The sequence below is a fragment of the Xiphophorus hellerii genome, chromosome 3, assembly GCF_003331165.1.
Source record: "Xiphophorus hellerii strain 12219 chromosome 3, Xiphophorus_hellerii-4.1, whole genome shotgun sequence".
Taxonomy (NCBI): domain Eukaryota; kingdom Metazoa; phylum Chordata; class Actinopteri; order Cyprinodontiformes; family Poeciliidae; genus Xiphophorus; species Xiphophorus hellerii.
Genome location: NC_045674.1, coordinates 28,105,097 through 28,131,494, shown reverse-complemented (window position 1 = coordinate 28,131,494; position 26,398 = coordinate 28,105,097). Strand labels below are relative to the sequence as shown.

The following is a 26,398-nucleotide window of genomic DNA, read 5'->3' as shown; positions in this document are numbered from 1 at the left end:
CCAACATAAAAAAAAGGCATAAAATTTTAACATTACTTTATGTCAGCTCTATTAAATTCTGACTGAATAAACAGAAAATTATTGTTCTCTCACATTACTAAACTTAGGCAGATTTATATGACATCACAAAGCAGGAACCTCTTAGGTGGCTGAATAGAAAAATAAAGATAAAAAGAATAAAATATGTGAAACACTTAATCCCCCGTGAACAGAGAAATACTCATCCAGAAGTGCCTGGTTGCTCTTGAAGGAATGTTAAAACTTTGCTCTATAAGTTGCATTAACTCACGACAGGCTTCAAAGTCGACGTTGCTTATTGGCATCATGTTTTTTTTTTCCATCATGTTACATTTTTTTCTGTAACGCCCTTCCTCTTTTCTTTTATCATCTTAAGTTGTTTTTTTTTCCCCCAAATCAACTTAAGGAGCTTGTCAAGTGTTTATATTTCAAAACAGAACAGCATAAGTTGCATTTTGCATCCCACACTGGACTCTTTTTGGACGGTTTCACTTTCCCGTTCTGGTATACTCCCGCCATCTTTATTTCTGTGTCATCTGGCTCTGCTTAAGGATGAAAACTGCAGCATTAAAAGAGAAGGTCTGAGTGGATCTTATTAATCGATTAGTACTCATTTTAATCTAATGAAACATTTATCGCCAATGAATCATAAGTCAATTAATCGGTTGCATCACAGTTATAGTGTAACAAAGCCTTTAAAAGTGCAAGAGGGTTTGGAATACTCTTGTAAGTTGCTGTGCGTCTCTGTTTGCCGTTGATGTCCGTGTTGTGCTACAGACGCTCCGTGTTCCCATTGCCCTTGAAAACGTGCAAATCAAGCAGAATTAGTTTCCAATTCGAACTTCTGCAAGCAGCCAGGGAGGCTTGTCATACAAATTGTCTTCCAGTGACTGTGTCATGCGCTGTATCTGAGAATAGAAACGATAGAGGAGATATAAAAAAAAAAAAAAGAATCCCACTGTGATGTGTAATGTGTTGGCAGTGTCATTTGCAGAAAATGGCAAAACTGTGTTTTCTTGAGTACCGCCACATACATGCAAATGTGTTTATATTTGATTGTGACAGCAGGCATACGTGTCTGTTGGTGCACATTTGAGTTTGAGCGAGTTATCTGTGTTTGTGAGTTTGTGTACTTGTGAAATAGCAGAGAGAGAGAGAGAGGGAGTGTGTCAGCATGTAAATTGAAAAGGCTTCATCTTTGCGGCTCCGCTCCCTGGCAGAAAGCGTGGGTCAGGCCATCGCCGCGAGGTGTGATTGATGGACGTGTTGCCGTGGTAACATGCCGTAAACAGGAGCAGGCTGTCAGTCTTTTTGCAGCTTGGCGGCTTTCTCTGCGATGTGCCATTGTCACACCAGATGTGCTGCTTGTGATGAACAGGGACAGGGAGGGTGTTTACCGGGTGGTGGTAGAGTGGTGTGCGGGGTGATTTGGAGGGGGGGTGCAGGGTTCGGGGGGGAGAGAGTGAGTGCTTATCTAAATCATTTAGCTAATACTCCCCTCAGCTGTTTCTCTGTGCTTTCTCTTTCTCCTCCACGCTCTACCTTTGCTCTTTTTTATTTTTTTTTATTTCCTGCACCTCTTTGGGGGGGAGTGGGAGGAGGGGGGTCATGGCCAGATCATTGCCATGTCCATCTGTTCGGCACATTCGGGATGACAGACAGGAGCAGCTGGATCTGGATGTAAATTCACCGGCAGAGTGCGTGGTGGCGCTTCGGTTTGGAGACTACATGGGCTGTACCGTTTGTTAGAAGCTGAAACGAAAAGGGTTGAGATCAGGTTCATGCTCGCGTTAAACCACGCAGGGATGAGATGATTAGCTTGTCCCGAGAGAGAAGTGGAAAAGTGAACTGGACTTATTGTGTGTATAGCTTCTGCTCGTCAAACATGTTTGGAACATTAAAAAAACCTGTTACTTTTTTTTTAACCTGTTTTGAGATGAAAAATCAGAAATGAGAGTAAATTATAAAGTACAACGTCCAACATGTTAAAGGGGCAGTGATGATTATGTAAAATCAACTTTTTGAACTTTACATCATGTTCTGATGTTGTTCTCTCATCAAAAACATACCTGTAGTGATGCCTTGATTATTTGAGAAATCCTTTAATCTCCCATGGCAACCATTCAGCTGGTCAAAACACTTGAGGGGATTGAGCCCCACCTTCAAGGATGAAGCTCCTCCTCAGAGCTACAGTATCCAAGCTTTCGCCTAACAAAGGCCTCCTCCTCCGCGACTCCCCCACTCAGCTCCTTCAGACTAGCCAGCAGCAATTAGCAAACACCTGGTGGAACTGCTGATCTGCTGAGCTCATTATGGGAGCTACGTCTCAATGCAGCAATGATAAAAACATTGTTAAAGGTCGTTAGGGGAGCCATGTTGTGATGTCTTCCCTGAAGGTGGAGTTTCAGAAAAAGTAGGAGATTTTAAAGACAGAGAAACCCAATTTCAAACATCTTAGCACTACTGCAGAAGCTAGCATTTACAGCCTTCCTTTTCTCTACTCTTTGGGTTATAGCCAATCAGTGCCAAAGAAATTGAAATGCGCTCCTGAATTGGCCGTTGTGCAAATGCCAGCCAATAGTGTGTCAAGTAGCCTTGTTCCAAAGTATTTCAGTTTCCAAGCCTGCATTGTTTTTTGAGTATTTTGGATATGTTCTGTAAAAGAAATTAGCAAATGTGAATTTCAAGATATGTTCTACAGAAAAATTGAAAGATTTGTGAATCCATGAATACTGAGTCTCAAATTAGCAAGAGCTCACTGTAAACTTCAAATATTTACTGATGCAAAACACAGACATAGTCTATAAAAATTAGCATAACATTCAGAAGTAGTTGGCCTTTGCTGGGAAACTTTTCAAATATAAGTCTTGAAGAACATCTCCTAAGCTTAATTTCTGACATCCTACAGCTACATGTATTATTTCTAAATAATGTCTCTATTCTCCACTTGTTCCTTGCTTCTCCTTCTAGGTGAGAGTGAGTATTTCGGCGCCGTGTCGCGGCGACCTCTCCATAAGTCTGGAGTCTCCGGGCGGCACAGTGTCTCTGCTGCTGGACACCCGGCCCAACGACGCCTTGGCTGCTGGCCTGAAGAACTGGACCCTGATGACGTTGCACTGTTGGGGCGAGCAGCCGCGAGGCCTGTGGACCCTGAAGGTCAGAGAGAGCCTTTCCCCCTCTCAGCTCTACTGATTCACATGTTTACCACATCATTTCTAGTTAGTTCTCAATGTCACTCAGCTGATGTCAGATGGTAAACGAAGGTTAAAAACCACAATATTGCTGCTTTTCGCTCTCAACCTCAGTGCTGCCATTTTTATTATTTACCAAAATTGCACTTTTTTTTCACATTTTGTGACATCACAACAACAAACTCCAGTACATTTTATTTGGATCTTACCTGATAGACCAGGTGGTTTTTCTATAAGGGCCAAAAAACGTGGAAACCAGAGAAAATGTTATTTTTAATAAAAACAGAAAAATACATTTTTTGGGACAGATTTTAGTCGTATCTTCTCAATGCTAAACCAATAGGACAAGATTGTATTGAAACAAACAAATAGGTCGGCTGTTTGTAGAAAAATCATCTGTAAATTATTGCCGATCCAACACACACAGAAGGAGTTTTGGGTCGACTGATTCCTTCGCAAAAGCCTGCTTCAGCGTTAAAGCTTCTGAACGTTTGTGGTTCTATTCACCACCAAATTAAGATGAGTCTGGAAATCTTTTCAATGAATGAGAAATAATTAAAAAGGTTTTGCGCAGCTGAATGGTTGCAATGAGAGATTAAAGGATTTCTCCAACATGCATGAAAGAATCATGGCAAAACTCCAGGTGTGTTTTTGAGGAGGGAATGACATTATAACATGATGCAAAGCATCATGCACAGAACGCTAAACATCACATCCCAGTTTGACAGAATGGTGGCGACAGCATCATGCTGGGGGAATGTTTTTCCATAGCATGGAGAGGGATGCTGGTTAGAGTTGACGGGAAGACGGGTGGAGCTAAATCCTGGATGTTAGAGGATGCAAAATACTTGAGTTTGAGGAAGCAGAACGAAAAATGCATCCATCTGCCATCTACCTCCTTGAATTAGATCAAAGCATCTTCATTCTAAAGTGGTTCAGTCAAAGTTTTGACTTGAATCCAATTGAGAGTCTTTAGAAATGCTTGGAATTGGCTGTGTCAGGATGCTCCCCATCCAGTCTGATCAAGAAGAATGGAAAAGACATAAAGACATCCTGCGTATTGTTTCCTGCTTCCTGTCTCTGTGGCGCTTAATTATACAAATCCCATTAAAATAAGCCAGTTTGTCAAGACCGGCATGATGTGTCTGGCGTCTTCCTGGAATATCGTCTCTCGTGATACAGAAATGAATTCCGACGCTTCACGCCATCCTCTCCCGGTTGTTGCGGCGTACAGAAGTTTAAAAATAGCTCGGCTCAGCTTGCTTCAGTTCATTTTGCAATAGCAAAGTGAATCATCCTCTACTTTCATCTCCGAGCTTCAGCCAAGCATGGCAATCTTCATTTTCCTTCCCGCGCTCTTCTTTTCTCTTCTTCTCTTCTCTTCTTTTTTTTCTTCTTCTTCTTTGGCTCTCATAGATGTGCTAATGTTTGATATGGAGGAAGGATCTAAAATGGAAAGGGAAATTAGGACTGGAAGGTTAAGTAACCTTGGCCGCGTTTGACAGACACAATGCTGTCTGATTACAATCGGCTCTCACAGACGGCAGCGCTGAGGTCATTTACTGTATATATGTGGGTGGTGGTGTTGGGGGGGGGGTTCACTGTGTAGAAATGTAACGCAAGTTTTGCGTGTGTGCAAATAGGCGTCAGCGCTTGTAAACAGTTGGAGTTTGCTAAATAAAAAGCTGTGAAGATGAAAGGCGCCCACCTTCTGTCCTCCACCACCTACCTCTTCCTGCAAACAAGCGCGCACGCTCTTTCCCTTCGTCTCTTCCTGTCTGTCTCCCTGTCTCGCCTCTGTCCTCCTGTAGATTTACTGTCCCCTCTGTGACCAATTACCAGCGCCTGGCGTGTCGCGGGGATGGGAAGGAGGCGGCGTCATTACGGCGGCCTGGGGGGGTCGAGACACTCACAAAACGAATTAACAGTCGCATCTGATGGTCGGAAGGACTCTGGACACACCAACATGTACGCACAACCAACTCAGGCCTGATCAGAGTCTTAAACAAATGAGAAATTAAACACTTTTCCCTAAACTGCACACTTAGTAATGTTAAAGTTACACTGGTTTTCATTAAAGAGACAGTATTATGTAAAATTGATGTTTTGAAGTTTTACATCATGTTATACATCATCAAAAACACACCTGGAGTGTTGCTTTGGTTCTTTCATGCATGTTTGAGAAATCCTTTGATCTCCCATGGCAACCATTCAGCTGTGCAAAAACCTGGGTGGACCTAGCTCCGCCTTCGTGGCGCAGCTCCTCTTTTTCGGAGCTTCACTTTCTGTGCTTCCGCCTCACAAAGCAGTCCTCTTTTGCAACTCCCTGACTCAGCTACTTCAGACTAGCCAGCAGCAATTAGCAAACACTTAGTGAAACCGAACAGCTGCTGAGCTCATTATAGGATCTACTTCTCAGTGCAACGCTGGTAAAGGCGTTAAAGGGTTAATAGAGGAGTCATGTTGTGATGACTTCCTGAAAGCTGAGTTTCAGAAAGAGCAGGAGCTTCTTAAAGAGACAAAGGCCCGATTTCAAGGTGTTAAATTACAAAGTCAATTTTCTTATAAGTCATTTTGGATATATATAGCATTTTTATAACAACTGAAGATTTTAAAGTTACTTGACTGTACTAAAAAATGGCAATATGCACCTGGAAAAACACATAAAATATTTTTTTTACTACTGCAAAAGAGTAAGCAATAAGCAGAAATGGCAATTCTAAATCTACAAGGACACTAGCCTGGTAAAAACCAGACCCTTGTTCTACTATTTGTTTCGTACAGATGGTTTGCACTCGTGGCTATTGAGAAGCGCTTTCTTACCGGAAGCATGGACTTTAGCCTATTGCTGACGTTTGTCCATTACATATGCAATGCAGCAGGTCAACCCTATGAAGCTAACCTTAAAATGCCTGCGCTGTAAACAACCATCCTCCACCAATGAAGGCCGAGCTAAATAAAATACCTAGTGTTAAGTCGATATTTGGAAGGGTGACCAACATAGACTGAACAGCTTCATTCACTTCCTCCACTGTGAGTGCTAAAACAAAAGACAGACTAAAATTTTAAAACGGTGCATAAAATAGACTTTATTGCTCAATTTTCTGTTGCTGACTGGCCTGGTTTAAATTCTCCCGGAGAAATCGAGCTCAGTGGGAGAAATCCCCAGCGGAGCAGGGGAGGGAGATGGGGATCTAGTGGAATTGAGTTGGAAGGCAATGGCCATAAAGACAGACATAAAGAGATGGCAACGGTGATATAATGGTAGATGCAGAGAGTGAAGGGTAAACCATAAAACGTGTGGCCAGGAATGAGACTTTAACCTGACTATCAGCTAGATTAAAAATTTGAAACTCAAGGGCGGCACAAAGTAGGCGTGGTAGGAGTGTGTTACTGGACGCTCCAGTAACACACTCCTACCAGTAACTGGAAAGAGTCTATATTGATTCGCCAAATGGTCAAAAAATTTTAAAGAGCACAGTGGTTGTGTTGGAGTAAAAAAGGAAGAGAGAGAGATTGAAGTGAAAGAAAGCGAATGTTATGGCTCGAGGCTCATGACCTTCCAGCTCTGTGAAGGACACAGGACCGCGAGGCTGAAAATCCTCTCTGTGTCTCTTCTTATGCTGTCTGCTCTCCCCTGTGCCGCCTCTGCCGCCATCTGCAGCGCCTCGACTCTGCTCAGGGCTTTCACTGCTGATCACAGACAGGGTGGATGATTAAGCTTTCCTCCCAGGTGATTTCTAGAGGGATCCGCGACTAGTTGAACATGTCGGCCTAAACACGTTGCCGGTTTCCTGTTGACCAAAACGTTGTTGTTTTCGATACCTAAAAACTCATAATTACTTCAAAATTTTATGTCTCTAGTTTGTTTTTTTGTTTTTGTCTGCGGAGGTAGCCATTTTTTCACCTGCGCGATGCTTGCCGGACCAATGACTCGGGCAGGTTAACCAGTTTTTATTGTCACCCTCTAAACACTTCCATGTAAGTCAATGGTTTCGCTCAGGACACCGGTGTCCTCACCACAGCTGAGGGGTTTTAAAGTGGACTATAGTCTATCAACAAAACACCTAGATTGAGGCAAACTCCCTCAAAGTTTTCATGTGCATGAGATATTTGTTGAAACAAACAGGCCAGGCCAGCTTCTAATCTACTGTTCACCATATTAGCTCCAGTTAGCAACATTAGCAGTAGCTAGCACGACTAGCAGTACACCATAAGAAGGAATGAACACCAAACGTAGTAGCTAACACCATTAGCAGGAGCTAACGGCATGAGCAGTGGCTAAAACCTTTCGCAGTAGCTTACACCATTGGAAACTTAGCTTACAATGTTAGCAGTAGCAAAAACTATTAGCAATACCTAACATCATTATCAGTAGCTAACATTACTAGAATTAGTTAATACTATTAGCAGTATCTGACACCATTAGCAGAAACTAACACCACTAGAAAGAGCTAACATCATTAACAGGAGCTAACACAAAAAGGATCCGTTCACACAGAAGGTTTTGATGCTAAATTTGGATTTTTAGCAGTTGTTTACATCTGGACAAGTCGGATAAAATGCAGCATGACCGTGCAGACTACAGGTGCTTCAAAAAATATCAGCTATATAACCAGCTTAGCTCCACAAAAAGTTAGGGGCACAGATCCAAATTGGGCCGTTCAGACTGCTGTGAAAAAGTCAGATATGGATTTGGATATGGAACAAAGCCATGGTGTCTTTAAGTTGGCCCAAAAGTTTCATTTTAGTCTCTTCTGACCAGAGCAACGTCTTCCACTTCCTAAAGGCTTATTTCACAAAAAAAAATCTCAGCTGTTCTGCATGGTTTACTTCAGTTTCCTCACATAGTCTATAAACTCATACCACATGGCAATTTTTACCCCTTTTTTTCTGTGACATCAGAAATATTTATTAATGGGAATTTATGTCCTGCAGCCACAAACGGGCAGAATATAACAAAATCTGTGTTATGAGAAGCCTCCAGAAGTCGAGGGGAAAAATCCGTCCGTGTGTAATTCGGGTGGAGCGACCCTTTCTGCGTAATGCTTTAGCGCCTGCTCTAATTAGTAACTATGACTGGCAGCATATTTCTTTCCCTCTGCCGTGTAACACAATAGGTTTTCAGAAAAGAAGATGGAGGGGTGTCATCACTGTGCTCCACTTTCACAGAAAGCCGCTCTCCTAAACACACAAACACAGAAAAATACACCAAAATTATAAACACACATCTACAAGTCTCTCTTTCTTCCCACCAGGCTTTATGCTAACGTGCCCACAGGGAGTGTATTCCATTGTGTGCGTGCGGGTGTGTGTGTGTGTGTCAGGAGGAGGGTGGCAGCAGTCTTTGAGTCTCCAGATCCCGGGGGACTTGGAGACTCAGTCGACTAGTGGTGCTGCTGGAATATAATGGCAATATTTAGCCTGAGGCGATGTGGACGCACACGCAAACATACAAACAGACACACTCACTCGCTGGCTGGCTGGCACTGACTGACTGTTCGTATATTTACCGTCAGCTTCTTAGGGAGTCGCTCCCCGCTTGTCTGCCCAGCAGATTGCACAAACCAAACACGCACAGTGAGCAAGTGATAAAAGAATAACCTGCAGATAATGTATTAATTATGCTTTTCAGCTGATGCACACAGCCTGTGGGAAAACATTATTAGCCAGCGTCTTCCACACCTGGAAGTGATGGATAAGGAGCTGCTTATTTTATCATACAGTATACTTATTAGCAAAAATTATCAATATTTAGTCTTTGTAGCAAGATGAATGTACCAAATCGCTGCCTAGGGACTTTTTGTTTATTTATTTATTTTTAATCTGAGAAAAATTAATTTGTCGATATCCGGTGTCGTGGTAATCATTTCATTTTTCTTTAAGGAGATATTAGTTGGAGTAAAGGGAAATGATTTCAACCCCCATTGTAATCATATCTCATCGGTTTTATGAATTTATTTTTCTATGTTTTCCAACATTTTCACAAATATCATCAAAAGTAGAACAAAGAAAAAAAAAACTATATGATCAAAATATTAACACACACAAAAAAATTGCTTGAACTTTAAATAAAAATATCCATCATTTTTCTCTGGTGACTACAGTTGTTCATCCTCTCCACTGTCTCCCCAGTCATGCGCCGCATGAGGTGTTGCAAACCTAAATCAACTGTCCCCAACATGCTACATGGCTCGGTTTACTTCGATTTTTTTTTTTCCCCACAATCAGAATAAACTTAACTTCACTTCTTTATTTTATAACCAGCATCAAAATGTCCTGGGTGTAATTTACCTTGCATCTGTGTAATTGGCCTGAATTGTTGATGTTTTTCTGTGTACTTGATATGCACTTCTTTAAAAGCAACAGCCATAATTGTTATCTGATTGCTGTTATTGCCATGATATTTACCCATTTTATATGTTATTGTTATGGTCTGAAACGCTGATACAACAGCTGGTAATGGCAACACGATAGAATTAAACATTGCTTATCAACATCAGCCCAGTTTTACTTATCAGATGTATGACGTTATGTTATGTCGATATATTGTGCATCCCCTACTTTGTAAAATTTTCGGTCAGTTAGTCTTGTGAAGTGCATTGAGACGTCACAGAAACAGATTTTTCTGAAATCTCCTGCCACCTAATGTACGAGTGCACCTAAGATGATTTTACCCCACCTGCCAATTAGGTTTAGCAAAAAGGAAGAAAAATCTAATTAGTTTCAATAACCGGATTTTTTTTAAAAACAACTTTGCGTCCAGAGCCTCTGGAGAAGCGATTTCTTCCAGTTTGAATTTTACTGACACTCTTGGTAGTCAGTAAAAGCATCAATTTGTGTTTCATCTGTAGAAACAACTCAGAATCTTCTTGTACGCATAACCATGTATGTTGAACTATGTACACATTTCTGGCATAATTTGCATTTTGCCGACCCCTGCTAGTTTATGTATTTTGATCAACTTAATTTTAATTGAGGGTCTAATCATTTTAGTCGCGTGTGGGTACTTAATATTCATCAAGACACAAATCTACATTGTACAGAGATCCACCGTATTCTCTCAGTGGCAGAAAAAATATCTTTGACACGTGATATTAATATTAATTGTGACTAAGTACATTTTGGGAACTGCAGGAAGGTTATAACCTCCCAGGTACTTCATTCTTTTTTTATTTGCGACTCAGGGCAGCTTTAAAGGCTCACGGCGTGCCGAGGGAGCCGCCGTTGAAACATCATCCTCTGCATATGCCGGTCGTTATCTCACCATAATTTCCCTCTGGGATTAATAAAGTTTTGTGATTGTGAATTAGGAAAGGCAGGTCAAGGGGCTTTTGTTACTGTGGTTCATACCTTCTTGCTTAAATGTCTTTCATTTGGATTCATGATGGAGCAAAGGACCTTCCTAAAGTAAAACAGGAGTTGAACAGGAATAGAATCCCATAATATCTGACCAAATTATTGATTTTTTTTTTTTTAAATAAGTCTACACCTGCATCTGTTTTACTCTGAAATATTTTTGCCACAGTCAAAAGAGAGTTGTTCTGACCAGCCTCCCAGTGCTCTTTTGTCCTTTCACAGGGCCAATTTTAATTAAAGAATGGACTATAAATGTTAATGTGGATATAAAAATCATCCAGGAGACGGGTTAACTCGCTCTGAATGTATTTTTTAAAAATGTTTTTACTGTTTAATTCTTTCTAGACTCTAGAAATATTGGGATATTCAGTTTAAATACAACAAAACCTAAAACAGTATTTTCTCTCTCTGTTTCATTCTTCTTAGGAAAATTACAATCAGTAATACTGTATTTTATCTAAGGAAGACCTTAATAGCTGTAAAGTTAAGCTGAGAGAGTCCTAATTTCAAAATATTATCCCAAACACTATTTGCTTAGTGAATTAGTTACGCAAATTTTGTCTTTTAGACAATTAAATTCATTGTTAAGTCAGATGTAAACTGTTGTGTTAAATACAGAATACAAAACTGATAACGGACATCAAATAAAAAAATGCTGTTGCATGATAAAAGTTATAGGTATGAACTATTTATCAGCACCTATAATGGTTGGTATGTATGTAATGTAGAGGCACACATAGTGGTGTCCAGCTACGCGTTGGGATTGTTTTGCTTTATTGTTTGAAAGAATAAAATGGAGAGAAAACACATTATCATTCCCTATTGTGGGTGGTAGTTAGATGGGTCTTTTTTGTGTGTGAAAGCCATGTCTTTGTACTGTCATAAAATCCCAAACAAAGTACAATAAAAGTTGAAGAAATATTGATTACTGTGAAAGGCGATAAATGTCAAAAACGAAGACACAAAAATCACTATACCCACTTCCCTGAAATGTAGTTTTATTGCCCAAGATAAAGGCTGACTGTCACTGTTTTCAGGTAAAATGATCACAAAGAGTTTGAGTAGAATATTGCCATTATGCTTCAGTAATCTACACCCATATTGTATCAGACAGGCTTTGGCGGAACTGCTATTTAGCTTTAAATGATCAGTTTTGCTTACTGGACTAATCAGAACGTCCTCTTTGATGCAAACCTTGACTTTTACCAAAATCTGCTTCGTCCTCTTCGTCCTTAAAGCTGCACTATGTAACCCTAACAAAAATATGTTTGTGTAAAAGTATGGTATGAGACAGATAATCTGTGAAACAAAAGAGCTCCTCCATCTCCTTTTAGTTCTACTATTGCAGTCTGCAGAAATGCACAGATCCTGGTCAAAAACAACCAATCAGATGCAAGAGGAGGGTCTTAGCGCTGTCAATTACCCTCGTGTTCGCTGCTCAATGTGCTAATGGCGAAGAAAAACAACTTACTGTTACAGGAAAACCGTTAATTCGTCCGTCTTCTGTGTCTATGCTAACCAGCCTTAGGATCGCTAGTTAGCACAGCTGTAGCTTAACAAAGAGCAAGCAGGAGGGCATGAGCTCAATAAGACCCTCCCCCTTGCTCTGATAGGTTGTTTCTGATGGAGTGGCGTACATCTGCAGGTAGCACTGGGAGGAGGTATCATATATGTATATATATATATATATATAAATATGCGTATTGATAAAAAAAAAATTAATAGACGTTACAAACTGTAGCTTTAACCATCATAAGATATTGATACCCGGTCCAGTGACCTGCAGACCTCCTTTTTTTTTTGACTTGACTAAGTCAGCACCTTGGACAGCGCCCAGCTGTGTCTTCCTTGTGGAGCTGTGGGCTTTAAGGACTGTTGCAAAGTGAAAAAGGGACATACTTTGTCTTTACCTACAGTCAGTTACATCTTACATCACCGAATCTTTCCTTCTTTTTTTCTTTTTGCAACATGTAAACATCTGCTGTCAAAGTCAAAGTATGAGCTAGCTGCGTAAGGGCAAACTGTCTCCTTAAACAAAGACATCATTCTTCACTTGAGAATTGAGTAACGCTGCTTTGTATTGTGGTGCTAAAATGTGACTCTTCTGCTGACCCGGTAAACTTTTCTGTTTTCTTTTTCACAAGAGCAGAAAATTCCAAAAAGCAGGATGAAGTTTTTATTTATTTCTTTATTTATTGGCAGATGCACTGTCAAAGCCTAAAGTGGAAACAGAATCACTTGCTCATTCAAACAAACTCTCACTTTCAACCACAAACACACACAAACAGTCTTCCATTCTCTGTGGCCCAAGGTGGATTTCTAGAGGTGCATACATTTGCATACATCTGCATGGTTAATGAGTTTTGGGAGATCAAGCGATCTGAGCGGCCCTTTGTGGGTATTTCTTTCTGTTATTGTGTGTGTGTGTGTGTGTGTGTGTGTGTGTGTGTGGGCGTGTGTGGGTGTGTGTGTGCTGCGTGTGGGCGGGGGTGTGTGTGTGTAAGTGGAGAGGAGGGGTGGAAGGGGGGCCTCCATGTAAATATCACCCACTGTGTGCTGGCACCCGTCACAGATGGTCGGGGGCGAGGGCGCCCTGTGGGCACAGGATGCCTATTTCTGTGTATCTGTGTGCTTTGAGGCTGCAAGGCAAAGAGTGTGACCCGGTGTGTGTGTGGGGGGGTGTGTGTATGCGTGCGTGTGAATACTTTGCACTTGATGTGTTTGTGTGCCATTAACTGTAAGAACTTGTTATGAGCTTGTTTGTCCCTGCGCTTGTTGCAGAGGGTTCATTTGAGTAATTCAGTGTCGGCACGCATGTCTGTTTCAACGGCTGCGGTCACATGACGGCGATGTGTGTGTGTGTGTTTAGACGCGCTGCGGAGCGTGCGCTCCTGCGCTCGTGTGGCTCCCAGCATGCAGTGTGGCTATGATGGCCCTGTTTTGGATGATTGATGTGTTGGAGGGAACAGTGAGGAGCCCAGGTTGGGCCAGAGCCTCAGTCTGACACGCTGCTACTTCCCTGCTGCTTTACATATGTAGACGCAGCACGAGTCCTCCTCCCCTCCCATCTGACTCTGCCTCAGTCTCACAACTCAGCCAACACTCACAGGTTCTTTTTTTTTTTTTTAGGAGGGTTGAGAGGAGGGATTTTATTTTGAAGCTTTCTGTTTATTGCGAGAGGGAAGACCAGAGCTGTCTGCTGCAGGCATTCCTGCTGCCTGACGGACACCGACATGCACACACCAGTTTTCACATGCAGATGTGGAATTTGTTTTGGTTCCTGAACACAATCAATAACGACTCTCGCAAAGAAGTTGAACCTGACAAAGGCTTAATGGCATCTTGTTGTTTTTTTTTCCCATATTTGACACAAATAATGCCCCAGACTTTTCATGTCATTAAAAACAAGAAACATGCTTAAAATTTCAATGAGTTGGTCAAAATATATGTCACGTCAAAACATCGATTTTGTTTTTGTCCCGTTTTGAGTCGGAGGATGATTAAGCTAATCTCCGCCAGATATGGAAAATGGTATTTGTTTGGTTTCTGACTTTGTGTTTGTACGGAAAACAATTAGGGCCACAAAATGAAAAAGAATTCTGACCTTAAAACTGTTTTATGTGGCTTTTATAAAAATGACTTTTTACATGTTTGTTAAAGCTGTCACTACGTTGTGATAGTACGTTATGAGACAGATAATGGCTGTGCTAACTGGCATGCATATTCGCGACAGGCTCTGCCGTTGGGAAGAAGCTGTAGCATAGCAGAGAGCAAATAAATAAATAAAAGTTGCACACTGACTGGAAGAGGATTAGACTTTTAGTTTCTCACCAGCTGATTACAACTTAAGGCAAGTTAACATTTGTACCAGGTAGGTATTATAATAACATCTAGCTAATATCTGTAGATATTAGTTTCATTATTTAAAATTACATTGGATATACTCAGGGGGTTTTCTGTAAATTATTTGTCATATTTGTTCATCCATATTGCTTGTCTTTATTTTCTCTACCAGAGAATGAATATCACAAAAAATGCAACAGCCTGCATAAAGCGGACTTATAAGAAAATTCTTCACAATATCATGACAGTGAATTGTCCTCCAAACTGCTGATTAATTATTTCATTAAAGGCCTTCAACGTTTGTAGAAACGTTGGTAAATCTAGAACAGGAAGCAGAACTGCCCTCTGGTTTTAAACGTGACACAGAGCTATCAGAACAATGTGGCATTAAATAACAGAATAGTGAAGGTGGTGCAGAGCATCTTCCTCCAGTGGCCTTCTGAAAAAAACAACAACAACAAAAAACTCATGGAGCATGTTGAAGTGGAAAGGATCCAGTCTCTTTTTGAATCAGAACCACCATGAAGAGCCTTTCCTCTCTCTTGTCTCCAGGTCTGCGTCTGTCTCTTCCGCCAGTTCTCTCTTTGCTTCTCCTTTCTCGCTGAAACTGTCTCTTCCCCTCTCTGTTTTTGTTCTTTTCATGTCTGTGTCTATCAGACTCCCACTCTCTCTCTCTTTCTCTCTCTCTGACTGTCTTCTCTCATCTTTTTTTTTTTATCTGGTGTTTGCCTAACTCAGTCTCAGGATCTCTTTCTAAACTCCTTTCTATCACATGGTCTCACTTTCCTCTCACCCATTTCGATATCCTGCCATCTCTCTCCCATCACTAATCCCCCGCCCCGCCGCCGCCACCTCTTTTCTTCCTCTCTGTAGTTTCTCCCCGGCTTTGAAAGCCTTCCTCTCTCCCTTCTTTATTTCAGCTTTTGCTAATCCCTATATTTTCTTTTGTCTCTCTCGTGTGTAGTTTGTTTCTCCAGCCCAGGCTTGGTTCGCCGTTGCTGGTGGCTCTTGCATTACTGCAGTGTGGATAAATGTAGTAGGAAATGATTTCTGGAGGTGTTTTACCGTGAAGACGGTGCACACAAACACTGAAACGCCATTTCATCAGAGTCAGAGACGTCAAGTTACCTACAAAATTAACTATCACCCCAATTAAAAGTGGCTGGCTTGATCGTATTTCCCGGCGACAGCGGGGTTAAGACTTCTCACACAGCCATGTCAGCCTCGTAGAAAGGCATGCTGGGAGGCTGGGAGGTATACAAGCCTTATTGATCCACCTGTCGCATCCAGCTGTTTGTTTACCAACAACAAATCAATGCAACTCTCAGCTGGGGAGCAGCCAGGCCTGGCCCCAGATCTGCTCTGAGCTCTCTCACACACACACACGCACACACACAAAACACCAAGCGCAGTTCAACACAGAATACACACAAATACCGCATACCCGCTCAATGCAGATATTACCGGTATACACGATTACTTGTATTCGAATCCTTATTTTTCATTTTCCAAACCATAAGAATCTTTGTTTCTCTAAAGGCGATAAACAAAACAAACATTGATATCATCTGAAAATAATAATATAAACTTAAGTGTATTTGAGACTTTACTTTATCTCGTTTATGTATACTATGAACAATTTGGGGCCAAATACACACCCTTGTGGAACACCACAATTTATGTCCATGTGAGCTGATTTGTACAAACTGTCGCCTGTTTTTAAGTAACTGAACTATGCTGAATAGTCCATTTATTTCAGGGGCAAGGTACATTTTCTTTCACCGGAGAATCACAGCTTTACTGCTGTGATTGGTTAAAACATTTACTGTTTATTGTTTCATATTTCCTGTAAAACCAAATAGAGTTGATGACTGGGTCTTTACTCATTGTGTTTTGATATTGTATCTAATCTGCATTTTTAACTCAAGTTCAGTAGTCCTGCAGCTCATTGACAATTTGGCTGACTTGAAACGTTAATTTTAGATTTTAGTTTAAAACTCGTATTTGGAGTGTAGATTAAACACAAAGTGATCTGAAACTGTTGGCTAGAACTGTTGGCTGACTAAAAGTTGTTGATTCAACCTAATGTCGGTATGCGGTTTTACAGTGAAAAATTTCACCTGCCAAAGTGGTTCCTCCTCTTTTTATAATATGCTTTTTTTCCTTTTTTTTTGCTGGTGCAAGATTTTCTCATCAATCTCTTTTGATGGAAAAATGCCATCTTTGCTGCTGTGTTTATTTCTAGGTGGCCGACCATAAAGGCAGCGTGTGGAGCTGCAGGAGGCAGAGCGAGGAGGAGGCTGCCGGAGCTCTGCTCAGCGCCGCACTCATCCTGTACGGCACCCACCGCCCACACAAGGCCACGCTCGGTATGTGAAAGTGTCTGCCTCTTTTAGTACCTTGAACTCGCGCAAACTGAGGTGAGCGTGCGAGCGAGGACGCCGGAGAAGTGTGACAGACGCCGAGCGAGATTGGAAAAGCTGACAAATGATTCATTTCGTGACTATATTTCAGAAATGTATATTTTGATTTATTTTTGTTTTTGTTTTTTGCTTGGCTCAAGCTGTGTTGATGCAAAAGGCAAATATGTCACCTGATTGTGCAGTTTGGGATAGTTTTGTTTTTATAAGTCTAATTTTTCGTTTAAAGGTACGTGCGCATTTAGAATTTTTTTTTTTGCATAATAGGCGCCCACTCAAAATTTATGTTTTGAATATATTACTTTGGTAATTTGATTTAAGATTCTCTTTATTTTGGTTAAGTGACAACATGACAAAAAACACACAAGCACAACAAAGTACTATTTTACAAACCAATAATTTCTACTTTTTTCCTTTCTCTAGCATTGAAACACCTTCAAAATGTCTTAACCTTACTTTTTATCTTAATAAAATGAATAAGTTATTTCATGTCCTGTAAATCGAAAACCTAGGAATGGAGTGGTGATGATTTTTTAAACAATTTTGCAAAAAGAGGGAAAATTGATATCTAAAGCAGTGTGGCTCCCATAGTAGTAACACAAATAACCCCCAAAAAGTTAGCAAAAAACATTTGATTTTTTTAAAATTATTTTTTAGGAGACTTTTAACAGATTTCAACAACTTGTAATCAATAAAATGATTACACAAAAATTTAATTGATCAAAATTCATCAGAATCAGTGTTGCTCCTGGTTGCTAAGCAACAAAAAAGTTACAATGTAGGGTTTCTTGTTTCTAAACTCAAGCAATTTTTCTTCAATCAAAACAACTTTTTCTTACTAAAACAGCCATTGAAGGGGTTAATAATTCTGGAAAAGGATTAATGTATCATTAGGATAAAGTAATAATGGCATTTATTTAACAAAAACCCTTTTAAATTTGTTGATGTGTAATTTATTACTGGCCATCTTTAGTATCCAAACGATACACAAAACGAAGGGACTCCTCTTGTTCCAAATGTGAAGATTTGAAATAAAACTATGACAACATCAGAATTTTCATGAAAACCTCAGAGAAACGTCACCACCTGATACCTCCCCTGCAGCGGCTGGAGCTCTGTGGTCAGCAGAGTGACCACAGGAGCCCTGATGTGTAATTACAGTGTGACCCCTGCCTGCCCCCTCCCTGGTCTCACATGCACCTCGTTAGCGACAAAGCTAAGCCAGCTGCCCCCGCGTCCCTGCTAGGGAGATTTGGAGACCCTGAGTCATACTTTCCTCTGTCAACTTGAGCTGCTTGTGGTCGAAAAAAAAAAAAAGTCACAGTCTTCCACAAATATTGATTGATTGAACATTTGTATTCATTTTATTTACTCCTTTTCTCTTAATTTTAGCTAAATTTTGTTGAAGATCAGACTAGAGGAAAGAGACTGTGATAGGAGATGGAAATATGACAGGAAACTGATGGAATTTCACAGTGGGAGCCTTCTCTCCCTCTGCGCGTGCGCGCGTGTGTGTGGGGGTGGGTGCGTATGTGTGTGTGTTTGGGGAGGGGAGGGATCTTGCTCTGTCTTCTCTTTTTGTCAAAATGTTGATATCTCTGTTGAGAAATCAATGGTTCCCCCCTCTTCTCCTCCCCTCCTCTCTCCATCCATCCATGTATCCCTCTCCATGTCTCTGGATCTCACCCAGGTTCAAGCTGTTACTCAATCTGCTGTCCATGCACACACCCCAACACACGCGCGCACACCCACACACCCCTCCCCACACACACACACAAACAGCTTCCTATAGGCTGCTGCTGCTGTTCCTCCTTTCTTATTCCCATTTCTGTCATTTACATCCTCTCACTAAACATCCAATACAGTCACAACTTTGTCATTCTAAAACCACAACAGCTTGCCATATATCAAGCTAAAGCTAGGTGTGGTCAGTACCATAAACTGTTTCTGCTTCTGCACGCTAAACTAGGCTAATTTGTTTTAGCAAATTTATATGTTTTTTGCTCACAGAGGAAGGAGAAGAAATGAGGATGATGAACATACGTTTATTTCTGAAACTAACATAAAATTGCTATGGATCTCAAAAGAAAAACGTCCACCTGTCAAATGTAAAGGTTTTTTGTGATGTAACTGAGGTTGAAACTAAATCTTAGATTCTGATAGACTTTGAATACGTAGATATTTCAAAGGTGTGTTGGTAGAGTCCTACAAGAGAAGACTGGATGTGTAGGGGTATGCCCATTTACGCAGCTGAATTATTGCAACTCTTCTATTTTTCACGTTTTCCCTTAAATATTTTTGTTCATTTGTTTATTAGTTGAATTATACAGCTAAAAAGGTGTAAAAATGTCCTATTTGTATAAAATTCTTCTGTACATTGTAAGATTGTAAAACTTTGAAGGCCTCAATATGTCTCAGCTTCTGTTTGGAGACTGAAGCAAAAATATATGCATAAAACAATAAATCACCCTTAATAATAATTGTATTATATAAATAAAAAAAATCTTTTTTTTTTTTTTTACATGTACAGGAAAACGTTCTTTTCTGCTTTCTATGTCCACATTCTCTAACGTATTTTTTCCATTCCCAGGCTTTAATTGTAATGACATCCGTCTATTGAGTCTTTATTTGGTCCTTGGAGCTTTTATGAAGCAGCAGCCATGTGAGAGCGGCCGTTGACAGCCCAGCTTTGTATCTGGCTAACTGAGGCTGCAGATGTTTGATCTCCAGGCTGAGATCAAAACTTCTTCAAATTGAATTTCTTCAAAACTTGTTGAGGTTGCCTAATGCAGCCAAGAAAGTTCAGTTCATTTGGGGGAGTGTGTATGATGTGGACCAAAGAATTGAACTCTAGTCCGCCTAAAACACGAGGTCTGGGTTCGGTTGAAGTGAACTCTGGTGCGGTTTGAATGCGTATGTGAACGACAAGCAGACCTGAGACAAGGCATTCTGGGTAAAAAGAACCAAAACAAGCGTGTGAGTTTACTGCTAGTAAGAGAAATGGCCCGTGTTTTTTTTTTTTTTTTTATCAAACATGAAAGGGAAATCCTACAACAGCTAAAATTTGACGCCACTCCATTTTTGTTTACATTTCTTGAAGAAGGAAGTTGTGCTCAGTGTCTCCTTCATAGGTTTTCATGTCATTTCCGTCAGTGGGTCTTGGTGCAGCGCCACCTCAGGCGAGGAGGTGAACAGGTTTCTCAAAGGGTTTGGTTCATTTGACACAGTGCAGTGTGAAAGTGAACCTCCCCAACTGAAAATGTAGCAAATGTTGCAACTTTGGTTCCCAATCGAACCGATTCTATCAGACTGTCAGGTGTGAAAACTCCCTAAATCATGATCGTTTCCAACCACAGATTTCTCAAACCCTGGTTGTACGCTGGGATGTGCCAGTAAATTCACTGTTTCTTAACTCCTAATGTCGAAATCATCCAGTGATCGTTTCTGCACCCAAATCTATGCTAATATTTGATAAAACTGGATGGTATGGCAAATATTTATGCCATGCAGAGAACATCAGAATAAACAGGGAGACTGTTCCCTTGATCCAACACTGAAACTGGGATGTAACAGTGACCATATTGGTTCATGATAACTATTCAGTTTTTAACAAATCCTTAGACCTTGGTAACAATTTGGATTCAGTAAAATCATTTTTACTCAACCTTACACCTGAACGCACCACGTCTGTTCCGAGCAGGCAGAGTTTTGGGAGCTTTACTCTGACAGGATGAAACCGCCGCCCGTCTTTCTGGACCAGCCTTGTCCTGGTGTGTGTTCCAGAGTGTTTCTCTAAGTGTACTCAAACCCTGCGTGCGCGCTTGTGTGTTTGGCGTCCGTGCAGCAAGCGAAGGTAAATTGCTGTGATTATGTGGCAGTAATTGAACAGGGATGGTGTGTTTAATTGAGTTGTTGTTTCCTGATGTTTCTCTGTAGTAGCAGGAGGCCCCGTGCTGACAGGTGCCTCATGTCGCCTCACTAAGATGAGAAGTTTCTTTTCTTCCTTTTTTTTTTTGTCTTTTCTACGGCAAAGTGCTTTGTGTGTCGGCTTAGACTTAATAGTGTTCGTTTGAGTTAGTTGTGGGCATGGGTTGGTGTGTGTGTGTGTGTGTGGGGTGGGGTGTGCGGGGGTGTGCGTGTGTGTGTGTGGGTGTGTGTTCGTGGGTGTGTGGGTGTGTGTGTGTGTGTGTGTTGTGAGGACTGCCTCAGCAGGTAGAAGAAAGCATTGACTCTACGAGCTTACATAGGTATGAAGCTACGTCTCCATTACAAATGCATGCAAATATTTGTCAATATATGTCGGGAAAACACAATTTCGTGATCGCAGTGAAATTAAAATCACACGTGAATACGCTGTTCATGCGATAACTCACTAAAAATCATGTCAGTGGTGGATATAAAAAGCTACATAAGATATAGTCATAATTTAGCCGTGACACTAGCGCCGTCAGAGGAGACGTCTGCATCTTATTCAGGTGTTGGTGCAACAAGCTCCTTACACCTGGGAGCGACTACGTAGGTGGCGTTTGAGGAAATTGTAGTCTGCGATTTTACAAAAGAGTTACGGATTCAACATGTCGGAATGATGCACAACGTTTTATGAACTGTGACGCTGTGAACCAGCTGCTCATTGTCTGAAAAACATAAATAAATTAGCAATCCTTCTCTGCTTCCTGTCGTGTTCTTCGTCGTTTTCTCCAGTAGTAACATCCAGCTGTTTGATCACATAACTCGTGTGACGTGAAAGAAGTGTCGCCACTGCTGCTCTGCAAAATACATCTATTTCTTTATGGCTGAAAAAACCACCTCACATTAGCACAAAAACCTATTTTTGAAATTGGTGTGTTTCCACCTGGCTTGTTTGGCGCCCGGGGCGAATCACCCTTAAGGCACCCCTTTCACGCAACCGGGGGATGAGGGTGAGTGCCGTTCCTACAAGAAACTGCCACTGTGTGTTTCTATTAAGTGAATTTGTTTTCATAATTTCAAGTTGTGCAATGTTATGGATTTCCAGTTCCTAAATCATGCAGCTACCTATAAGGCAGTGTGTGTGTGGGTGTGTGGGCGTGTGTGGGTGCGTGTGTTGGGGTGTGTACACTCATTTTCAAAAGAGTGTTGTATCTGATTATCTGATCTGCCTCCTGGGCTCCTCGACCCAAATCCAATGGTTTTGTTTCCTACATCTCTTCCCCACTCTTCTTCTATCCCTTCCACTTCTTCCCTTCCTAACAACATCGCTTTCTCTCTGTGGAGGTGTGATTACTTTCCTCCTCTGAGCACCAGTGATCTGAGGGTTCAGTGTGTGGGTGTGTGTGTGTGTGTGCGTGGGTGTGTGTGTGTGTGTTTGGTTGGTGATCTGAGCAGCCTGGTGCTGGGTATTGTGCGGCGCAATTCACGGACGATGTCTCCAGATGAATGCCCCCATTCACAATTACAGCTCCTCCATTAGCTGCAGCGCCGCTCGCCGCCTTGTTGTTGTCTTTTCTTCGTCTCTGCGAGGAGGAGGGGGGGGGGGGGGGAAGCAATTAAAAGCAGGACAAAAACAAGATAGAGGAACACAAGCAGAGTACCTGGAGAAAGAAGGGAAGAAAAGAGAATACGGAGGGTCTCTGACTGCGTCCGCATGCAGAGGGGATTCTCGCTGCACGCTCTTTTTCCTCCCCTGAACTTTTCAGACTAAATTACGTCTCTGCCTAAGTGGCTGGCGCAAGTAATCAGCGCTGCAAGCTTATTCCTCGTTTTGCCGCGAGTTTCGTGGACGATGTGCTTTAGGTTCTTTGGGTGTAAAGGTCAAGGGTGCTGTTTGAGGAATAATTCAGAAACCATTCATATTTGTATTTTTCCTTCTCAGGAAGAAAACCATTTTAAGATGAATTAGAGCGAAGGTAAACCACTGGGGCTAGTTCTTCAAGCCACGTTTCTACCGAAAAAGGAAGAAATGTGTATTTTAAATCAATAAATACAGTCCCATTCAATAAATTACTGACAAATTAATTTATTTTAGTAACTATACCACTAAATGAAGCGCATCATAAAAATTAATTACACACAGAGGGATGTTTGAGAGCCTATATTTTTGTTCATCGTAGTGATTTTTCCACATCCAAGTAATGAAAACATGACTTTTAAAATCAAAACATTACATCAGACCAATGAAAATATATGTATTTTTTAAAACATAAACAGGAACTTCAAGAAAAATTATATTTCATGCCTGCATGAAGGTTGTCATTTTCAAAAGTTGCTTTTAATCTGACATACAAGACTCATGTGGACATATATTCTGGTTTACTGGATATGACTTCATATTTATCACTTCATGAACCCAGTGAACAATAATGATATTTACATTTCAACTTGTTGATCAACTCTAAACTTAAAACATTAACTTCTACTTTTTGATGAGTCATAACATTTAGGAAATTGTCGTTGGGACTGAAGTTTTACACTGTAACCAAGCAGTTTCCCTTAAAGACTAATTGTGACACTAATAATCGTTTGATTATCAATCAAGTTTATTTTCTTAATACATTTCAGCAAAAAAATAGTCAGAAGTGTTTTACATCACGAAAACAAAAAAAAATTAAAGTTATAAAAACAACCTACGGTCACCAAAAGAGAAACCAGTAACAAACATTACATTTTGTCGATTGCCATCATCAAAATCATCAATACACATTAGATATATTGATCAATATTCAAAAGCAACTCTAAACAGATCGAGTTTTTAGCCTTGATTTAGAAGAACTCAGCGTTTCGGCTGTTTTGCAGTTTTCTGGAAGTTGGTGGAAGCTGAATGCTGCTGTAAAACGTTTAGACAGGGACTTAAAAACTTAGATGCTCAACAACTGTTGCATAACAAACACGTCAATCCAAAAGTTTGACTTCCTTAGTCGGGGAAAACATAAATGTATGTCACATAACGCGGCCTCCAAATGGGATTTGATCTGAAGGGTCAAACACAAAATGATCCACCTTACTATAGAAAGAAAATAATGGTTTTCAAGTTTTACAAACATTTTCAATGTGTAGCATGCAGCTCTGTTCAGCCTAATACTCTATGAAAAAATGAAATAATGTGAAAATGGAAATATTATTAAGGAATTATTTACTTAAAACAAGCTCTTATATTTTGCTGAAAAGTCATTTATAAGTTAGTTTTGTCTCGTTTCAAGTGTTTTAAGATATTTGCATTAGAAACTAGAAAACAAAATGACTTGGTAAGATTTTTGCAGAATTGAGCTGCGTTATGAATTCTCTGTTCTTCTGCTTTGTATCTCAGAGGGGCCCCTGCAGAGCGTCGTGTCCATGGGGGGCCGTCACCCGGTCCCTCACGGTGGGCTCTACCGGAGGGACCGCTCCCCTCCTCTGGACGTGCTTCAGTGGGTCTTCCACATGGAGAGGGACAGCAAAGTACGAGCTAGCGACATCACTTTGCCAAGCAAACACAAGGTACAGTACTGTACACAGAGGTAAAGCATCTCTCACACACCATTCACACACACACACCACACACACCCACGCTGTGATTTACTGTTCCAATAAATCACTGGAGCCGCCTAATTTCCTATGGATTTCAATTTCCCCCTGGACATATCTGCATTGATCAACTTCAGGTGTGAGGATGTGCCAGGCGTCGCTCACGGTGACACTGAAGAATGGCTCTCAGATCTCTGCCATACGGCTCAACGTGTTGGGGTGCGGGCGTGTGCGTGTGTGTGTGTGTGTGTGTTATAACTGTAGGACTTGTGCGCATGCAGCGTTTCTGTTCAGCTCCGTCGTCACCGGCGAGGCGTTCAGGAGACAAATCCTCGACATCTGAAAATGTCAGAGATAGAGGATCAGACGTATCGAGACTCCAGATACTGTTACTGCGATCAGATCGTCGTCTGTTCAGATCACGAGGAACAATTAAACATCCAGATCAGACCAGCGTAACCAGCAAGTTTCAATGGATGCAATCCAGACGCCCATCTTTTATCGCCTTATTAAACCAAGTGTAGCGCTGATAAAAGTTTGCCTGTAGATGAAAGATGTGTGTGTGTGTGTGGGGGGGTGTGTGTGTGTGTGTGTTTCTGGCTGATATGTCCTTGCAGAGGTGCGTGCTCCTCTGGGCCTGTAGATGAGTTTTGAGCCGGTGTTAGGAGGCGGCGACGAGGCCTGACAACGTCTTTACCCCGAGTTTCTCCCCTGGAGGCAGATCTGAATGGATTGTAGGAGCAAGGAGGAGAAATAAATTGGAGAAACGGATAAATCAATGCTTGGCAGAGAGGCAAACAGACCTTCCAACCCCCCCAGTCCACACGTACGCACACACACACCCACACACACACACACAGGTTCCACAGCGTGGCTTTTTTTTTTCTTCCTTGGGCTGTATTGGATTGGTATGCAGAGCTGAAGAGAGAGACACTCAGAAAAAGACTTGGCCTACAAATGATGTCCTTTGTTTGATCCATTACGTTGGAGGGGGTGGGGAGTTGTTGGTGGACTGGTGTGTGTTTGTGTGTGCGTGTGGTGGTGGGGGGGTGAGAGAGAGAGAGAGATGTTCTGTTTATTGCACAGTTCAAAGATTGTTTGAAAATGTACTAATAAAGCTTTAATCTCAGCAGTTATTTGCTTCCCTGTTGCATGTGGTTTTTCTTGCTTGCCACTAGCCGCGTTTCAGTCGCAAATATGCGCAAAAACTTTGTAAATATTCCGCTAATATGTCGAAAAAACACGATTTTGCATTTGAAGTGTTTCCATTAAATAAGAAACGCAATTAAAATCACACGTGAATACGTTTGTCCACGCGTTAAGTCACTAAAAAACACGCCGCGCCGTCATCCTCCAACCACTTTCTGTCGTCGTCTTCTTCGTGGTTTGCACCAGTGGCAACATCCGGTTGCTGATCATGTGATGCCAACAAAACTTTTCCATTGCTGTTTTGCAAAATAAACCAGGGCTGCACCGATTTATCGGCCATCCAATTTCCTTAATTTTGTGAGATCGATGATCGGCCGGTTTTTACATGTGAAGCCGATCTTATCCACCGATGCTATCAAACTCGGCAAAGGTCTAAAAATCAACCACTGTGCTTTTCTCTTCTCCTGGGAGGGAGCTTTGACTGACAAACCGGACGACCAGGTCATGTCTGCACATTTACAGTTGATAATAGTCCATTGTTGCCAATTCAGCAGCTTTCTTGATATATTGAGCAACATTTCAGACAAAAAAAAGTGGTATTGGCCAAAATCGGAATCGGTAAGTTAGGCTTTTTAAAAGATTGGTAATCGGCGATCGGCCAGAAAACTGCAATCGGTGCATCCCTAAAACAAACCAATTTTGATATGGCAAAAAAAAAAAAAACTTATCCTACTGCAAAAAGTTTTTTTATGGAGAAACTAGAGCTTTTTCTAAATTGCTCTTACCATTAAGTAGATTTCTTTACGAAATGTCAAATTTCAAAAATAAATGTCAGCTGCTGATTAGAGAAAGTTTCCAACTATTTCAGGTTGTTCGAGATAAATATTGTATGATTCCTGTCATCAGTCTGTTTCTGTTGCCCAAGAAGTTTAGAAAATC

General features: G+C 41.2%; 1 protein-coding gene across 4 annotated transcripts in view; it reads left to right on the top strand.

Moving 5' to 3' along the window:
- Nucleotides 1–26,398, top strand: part of LOC116716835 (furin-like protease kpc-1) — a 228,998-nt gene that overhangs the window by 189,872 nt on the left and 12,728 nt on the right. For all 4 annotated transcript variants that reach the window (XM_032557721.1, XM_032557717.1, XM_032557720.1 and 1 more), the window contains 3 exons: nt 2,989–3,174; nt 16,657–16,780; nt 24,114–24,283. In XM_032557721.1, the coding sequence (XP_032413612.1) occupies nt 2,989–3,174; nt 16,657–16,780; nt 24,114–24,283 (480 nt within the window). The remainder of the gene's footprint in view (nt 1–2,988; nt 3,175–16,656; nt 16,781–24,113; nt 24,284–26,398) is intronic.